At 41.4% G+C, this 7,200-nt stretch overlaps 2 protein-coding genes across 3 annotated transcripts in view; one reads left to right on the forward strand and one right to left on the reverse strand.

The window, feature by feature from the left end:
* The window catches only part of HSPBAP1 (HSPB (heat shock 27kDa) associated protein 1), a 31,511-nt gene extending 29,806 nt beyond the window's left edge, over nucleotides 1–1,705 (forward strand). For both annotated transcript variants that reach the window (XM_004675159.2, XM_012733151.1), the window contains exons 7-8: nucleotides 551–661; nucleotides 786–1,705. In XM_004675159.2, coding sequence (XP_004675216.2) covers nucleotides 551–661; nucleotides 786–1,316 — 642 coding nt within the window. In that variant the 3' untranslated portion in view covers nucleotides 1,317–1,705. The remainder of the gene's footprint in view (nucleotides 1–550; nucleotides 662–785) is intronic.
* A 564-nt stretch (nucleotides 1,706–2,269) lies between these two features.
* Nucleotides 2,270–7,200, reverse strand: part of LOC101629507 (poly [ADP-ribose] polymerase 14-like) — a 40,546-nt gene continuing 35,615 nt past the window's right edge. The window contains 2 exon segments of the mRNA XM_012733159.1: nucleotides 2,270–3,550; nucleotides 3,852–4,026. Coding sequence (XP_012588613.1) covers nucleotides 3,261–3,550; nucleotides 3,852–4,026 — 465 coding nt within the window. The 3' untranslated portion in view covers nucleotides 2,270–3,260.

Raw genomic sequence — 7,200 nt, forward strand, 5'->3', positions numbered from 1 at the left:
GAACTCATGCGGAAGTGGCTTAAGCTTCTTAGTGCAGTGCTTTAACCCGCTGCGCCACCAGGGAGGGCCTGATTTTCATTTTACTTTATTGCAATTCCTGTTTTTTTTTTTTTCCTGATCCTTTATGCTCCTGCTATGAGTGAAATCATACAGTATTTTTCTTTTTCTTGTGATCAAGCATGTTTGTCATATTTTTCCCATTCCTCAAATAATTATATCAGATACTACATAGGTTAGTTCTCTGTGTGTAATACTATTTTTTTTTTCATTTTAAACATGGTAAGGCCTATAAAAGATTAGCAAAACATCATAAGGCCTGTATGTCTTATAGATAGACTATAGGTTTAAATTTGGGTGGTGAAATTTATCTTTTCAGTTCTTCTAAATGGCAGGTTGATAGTGAATATATAAAAAATGTGGTCTGCCAATAGCATTTCTTCTGTAAAAAGCTTATGAGAGAATAGAAAACATAACAGAGATTCTACTTTCTGTTTTAACCTATGAGATAGACAAATGAAGAAAATGAGGTACTTTTTATTTTCGATCATAGGAAGAGGACCACCTGGCCCGGGTGGAAGAAGCAATCACCCGCATGCTTGTGTGTGCCCTAAAAACTGCAGAGAATCCCCAGAATACCAGAGCCTGGTTAAACCCAACGGAGGTAGGCTGCTTCTGGTTGTCATTCTGCAGTTCATTTCCTGTGGTAAAGCAACCCTGACAAAAGCGTTGTTTATCTAATTTGTATAAGTACATATAACCATTCTAAAGGATTTCTCCCCCTTTAGGGTGAAAAAACATCTCATGAAGTCAATTGTCAATACTTAAATGGAGCTGTTTCTGCCTTCTTGGATCATTGCACAGCATCTAAGAGGGCAGAAATCCAAGTACCAAGAACAAATAGGGAGTATGTGAGAAAGCAAGAATTAAATATGCACAACCCTGTGGAAGTGGAAGGATCAGGTAGCCACTTTACCCTGGGAACAGCAGAACAGGAGGTAGCAGATTGCTTTGGTCCTGACCTGGTTCCTGTAGTACCAAGTGCTGAAGAACTACCTTCAGAAAAAGAAGGCCTACTTGAAAGTGATGGTAAAGACTTTGTTGGCCAAGATGGAGAACATTTTAGAAAATTGCATCTCATCAAGAGGCAACGAATGATGAGCAAAAGTGAAGATGCAGTGATGGAACAAACTTCTTCAAATAGCACGCCAGCCCCTTGTCAAACATTCATTTCCACAGATGACTTGCTGGACTGTTTGGTGAACCCAAAAGTTACCAGGATAGTGGCACAACTTTTGATACAAGGAAGAAGTTTATGATTTTAAGGAAAAAGACTTCTTAAATAGTATCTTGAAAAACACTTTTTATGTAATGTGATAAAAAAAAAAAGATGAAAAAGCAAAGTTTCAGTCTTGCCTACATTCTGTCATGTTCTTCACTGTTTGGCCAACTGGCTCTTTGTTGTTTGTAGGCCTTCTTTCTTCAGAGCCTTTACCTTTCCCATGCTATCCTTTTCACCTATTAAATGTCAACCCCCAAGTGTTCTCAACAGAGGGTAAGGTTGCCATCAACCTCAGGCACAGGTCTGTCTGCTGCTTGTTTTGGCTAATAAAGTTTTATTAGAACACAGCCCTGTCAGTTGTTTACTTGCTGTCTGTGGAGACCTTAGGTTTATAGTGGGAGAGTAGTAACACAAACTTCATAGCTACAAAGTCAGAAACTTTCCTTACAGAAAGTTAGCCACTCTTTACTCACTATCTCCACTGGGTAGATTCTAACCTCCATCTGAAGTGATATTTGTGACACCTGCACTGATCTCACTGGTTAATGTGTATCATCTGCAGTAAAGTACCAATCAGGAAAAAAGGATGAGGTCCAATAAGAGGGGTCCTATGGAAGGAATTGTTTGCTAAAAATGTAGATTTCTAGACACTACAATTACAATCAGCTCCTTTGGGGTAGGTGAGAACTCGCAGTCTCAGCAAGTCTCAGGTGATTCAAATACCAAAAATGTCTTGCTTTTGCCATCACTGGAGGCCACCAAGACCTGCCACAAGCTCCAAGTAGGCTTGTTTGAGCAGGAGCTGCTTGTTGGAAGCCATGTGCCCTGCATTTCCCAAATTAACCCAGCACTGTGCTTATATTGTAGTTATATTGAAGTTCCCCTGATGCTAGGGTGTTTAGTTTTGTTCTAAACAACTGTGGCTTGTGTTTCTCATCAGACTCCACTCAATGATTTTTTCAAGTATTTTTATTCAGAAAGGTGGTGAATAACATTTCTGTAGATGAAAGGCAAACATTTGTTGGACTGTAACATTTCAACACACCCTATGTTCAGTTTTGTCCCAAGTTCCAACCCCTGGGACACACGGGCACTTGGAGAGAAGGGCCCTCCTTTTTATTTCTGTCTCAATGTGAATCCTCAGTGCAGATGCCAGTGTCAGGGAAGCTGTCCGGAGCTTTTGGGGGTCTTTGCCCAACTGCTTACAAGACAAACAGCAACAGCAAGAAACATTTCAAGTCATCTGTGTTAAAACAGCAGCAACTGTGGCCCCTTTACCTGCCTCACTTGAAGTGCAGGCATCACCCCAGAGCCCAGGAGAGACATCTCCAGCGTCCTGCACACGTCTAGCTTCCAAGTGCACTGTAAACCGACTCCCTGTGGCACTGCCTGGCCTTTTGGCCCTGGAGCTACCTGTTGGCAGAGCTCTTACATGATCTTGATGGGCATCTGAACTCAGATACCAAAAGGCATGAGAAAGCACATGCACCTTGGGAGAATGCTCTCGAGTGCCAGGTCTGAGCTCTAAGAATGTGAGAAAATAGGTCATGCGAGCAAGCAGCCATATCTAAGAAAGATAGCAAAAGAACATATCAAGAGAAGGGTCTTGGTGGGTTCAAGGGCTCAGCCATCTAGGGCTGGACACGGTGTTCCAAGAATTAGAACACCAGATACAGAGTTAGAATAAGTCAATATGCTATTGTTACTGCTTGAGAATGTGGAGTATATAAAGACCATGCTACAAAATAAAGATTTACTGCATGCTGGACTTACAGTCATCCCTCTGGTTTGTCCTTCACAGGCGCGCCCCAGGTCCTGAACCCATGAGAGGTGCACAGCTACCAATCAAGACAACCTCAATAGAAAGCAAAGCCAGAGGAGGTGACTAGGAAGTGAGTAAGTTAAGAACATAAAGGCTACAACTTTTTTAAAATTAGATACATAAGAATGTGTAATGTCTTCCCCAAAGGAAACTTTGATGCTATTTTCTAAAAGTAATGAGGTACTCCGGGTACGCCTGGTAGTCATAAAATACCACAAACAAAGTGGGATTTGGCGCATGGTCTGTGACAGTGTCATACAGGTCAGTGGGATTTTGGGGGTCCTTGGGAGGAGGTACAATCAGTGACTGATTTCCAGGTGTGCTGAGCCCAGTGAGCACTCGCACATAATACATATGCTTGTTCCCATTTCTGTCTGGCTTGGAGTATTTATCATTGGCAGAATAACTGGCATTGACTGCAAAATAGGATCCTTTTCCATATACCACAGCTGTGAAAAGAAAACATTTTTAAGGATTCCATTAGTCTATGCAAAGATGTGCTGATATGTCACATACATTAAAATATGGTGCAACTCCTCTATTTAAAAACCTCAATATTTTTGTGTATGTTTCTAATTTTTAAAAATCATTCTTTCACCCCACCCCAACATCACTGGTCCCCGTTAGTAAGTCTGACCCTGAAACTTTGGTGGCACCAGGGGCATGGCCACAGGGAACGCGAGGCCCAGGCCCGCTTGGGGTGTCATGCCCAGTCCCTCACTGCAGCAGCCAGAAGCCGCCCCTCCTTACCGTTCTTCCCAGCATAACTGCGGTTAAAGCCATTGTGGTTGACATAGGGCACTGAGTCGGCATCTGTCCCATGGAAAAGCTGCTTCTCGTTGATGATGTGGTTGTTCTTGGCATCCATGATTTTCTTCTTTGTCTGATAGCTATTCCAGAGATCTGGATTCTGGATTCTCTCAATCTGCAAATGGATCAAGAAAAACATTCTGCTAGTGTCAACAGTACTCAGAGAGATACAGCCAGTGAAACACAACCACTATTTTTATAAGCAAAAACTACAACAAAAAGCAAAGTCAATGTCAGGTGGCAGCATTGTGCATTCAGAAACCTTGTTCGAGCCAGTACTTCACAATATATGCCTTTGGAAGACCGCTGATTTAATTTTGAACATCGGTCACGCACCACAGGAGAGTGAGCAGTGGTTAGGGTTTAATTGTTGTCGTATGACCTTGGCCAGCCAGTGTCTGCAGCTCCTGCTTCTGACCTCCATGCTCCTGACTGCCCCCGCAGCTGCCAGCTTGGCATTGTCACTCTCCACCTCCCTCCTCCCTCCTTCTGAGACCTGGCTTACCTACCAATGCTTTAGCAGCATAAGAAGCACTAGAAAGGAGGCAGAAGCACAGTTAGTGGATATAAATCTATGCCTGGCCAGTTGTAAGAGGGGGCATGAGTCCTGGTGGGAGGGGTTGGTTTCACATCACAGTGGCCATGCTGTGACCAGATTGTGGAATGTGGCCCCCAGGGCTGTGATGGAGACTTGTATCTACCAAGAATTCTAGACCCAAATCTATAATCTATTTAAAAAACTGGCTCTTGAGTATCTTTAAAAAAAGCTAGACAAACAAGAGGGAACCAAAATTTGGTACATTCTACAAACAACTGGTTTAAAGTCTAGAACATCTAATATCATGAAAAATTACCTTTAAATACATATGGATGTTGAAGATCAGAATAGATAAAGGGGACTAAAACCCATTTTGGTCCTTAAATCTAGTTTTAGGTATGGGATGGTGAGAGCGGGGAGGGAGAAAACATTTTAAGGATTCTGTCTTGAACTATTAGGAAAATTTGAACATGAACTCTATATTAGATATTAATTACCATTGATTTCATAATATAATGGTAATGTTATGTAAGAGACTTTGTTTCTATGTGACATGCCTGTCATCATGTCTATAATTTATTTGCAAATGCTCCCTCAAAAACTGAATCAGGAAGAAAAATAAATGCAGTTTAAATGTTGAATCAAGGTGGGAGTTTTTCAGTGTTCCAAATCATAGTCACTAGTCCTAACGCTCATGGTCGATTTATACATACAGAACTGGGGTACAGGCCAGAGGTGTAGGGGTGGTGAGAGGATTCATTAGAGACAGAGGGGGGAGCAGAACAAGCAGATCAACGAAGTACACTGTTGAGGAGAGCAGTGGGCGGGTCAGGAGAGGTCTGCTGCACCATGTGGGTCACCTCCAGTGTGGGAATTGAATTCATGCTGAAGTGCTATGCTTTAACCCGCTGTGCCACCAGGGAGGGCCCCAAGTCACCCATTTTTATGCCAGTGTTTTCACACGACTAGAAACCTCACGGAAGTGCTTTCAGTACAACCCAGCTCTGCTTTTATCAGTGTGATACACTACAATTTCAGATAATACTTCATTTGGAAGAAGACTCCCATTACAAAAAGAAGTTACAATTTCTTAGTCATGGTTTGCCAGTATAGACACTGTTGGTTATATAGTCCTGTCTATTTTGGACCTGGCATCTTAACACAGCATGTCTACCAGACGACTATGATTGGTATTTCAGTGAAATTTGTTACCTCAGAAGTAAGGCATCAAATAGCTACATACCTGACTCATACTGCCTTAGTTTTTCCAATAGTTTTGCTCAGTTGGATAACATTAAAAGAAGAATAAAAAAAAAACCTGTGATATGGAATCTATTGTGAGGTTGATTTTGACTTTATTCTCCAGTACTGATTCATAGGAGTTATGGCTTAGGAGTCATTCTTAATGATTTAAAATGATTTACATTGCTTGCTTTTTGATTTGTGGTCATTATCAGTTTTGTGGCTGGGACTTTCCTTCTTTGCTTCATCTACTAAATGCTCAAGGACAAGATTTTGTGTTCCAACACAGTAATTATCTAAGACCTCATGTTATGAACTTACATGAACTAAATTAACTATATGTTTATCTTATCCCTACATTCCTTTTTCTCTGTCCACTTTTCATTTATTTATCTGAGTATATGTATACCTCCATAGGATACTTCATATATTTGCTGAACTATTAAGTATGTAACTACATGAATAATCAGTGAGGTGACAGTGCAAATGAAATGAGTTAATTTGAAAAGAAAGAAAATGCAGGGCTGGTAGCAAACTCATTATTATGGGTGACAGGAAGACACTGAAAGACCTGGATTTACTGAGAGAGTGGTGGACATAAGAATGGAAATGAGGACAGAAGGTGAAAGATAATATTTAGAGATTATGAAATACATTTTTATTATATATATCTATACACAATTAGTGTACGATTAGTGCATTTCCATTTCAGTTATAGTCCCCGCTAAATTTCCTCCACTCCACCACCAATCACCATAGTCCTTTATGCTCTTCCCACCCATTTAGATCCGTCTCCCCTCTTTGCCCCCTGCAGAATGTCTCTGGTTTATAGTTACCTGTTGATTTTGATAATTACTTTAGTATAATGACATTTCCACCACCACCACCACCACCCCCACCCCAATCCCTTATTTGGATCCTCTACATTCCTCTGAAAAGTGAAACCATTGATATTTTTTTTTCTGGCTTATCAATGAAATAGATTTTAAGCAAATTGATTTAACAAATTGATATTTAAGTGGAGATATTTTTAGATCACTGGAGTTATGTTCCAGAGCCTGAGTCAGACTTCTAGGTTAGTGATGATGATTAGGGAACTGTCAGCTCTAAAGCCATGAAGAAGGATAGAACTATTTCTGTTGAATTAGAGAAAGAAGTACAAATTCCTGTGTGTAAATTAGGAGCGTGGGGGAGAAACAGATACCAGTAGTAATAAAAGGAAAATTAGTAAAAAAGGAAAAGACCCTGGCCCTCCCTGGTGGCGCAGCGGGTTAAAGCACAGCACTAAGAAGCTAAAGTCACTTCCACATGAGTTCGCTGCCCCCCTGCCCCGGAGGTGACCACGTGGCGTGGCAGACCTCTCCTGACCTGCCCGCTGCTCCCCTCAGCAGTGTATTCGTCGATCTGCCTATTCTGTTCCCCACCCTGTCTCTGATGAGGCCTCTCACCACCCCTGAGCCTCTGGCCTGTACCCCAGTTCTGTATGCACAAATAAATAAATCTTTAAAA

The sequence above is a fragment of the Condylura cristata genome, unplaced genomic scaffold (genome assembly GCF_000260355.1).
Source record: "Condylura cristata isolate star-nosed mole 26May11 unplaced genomic scaffold, ConCri1.0 scaffold00003, whole genome shotgun sequence".
NCBI lineage: Eukaryota > Metazoa > Chordata > Mammalia > Eulipotyphla > Talpidae > Condylura > Condylura cristata.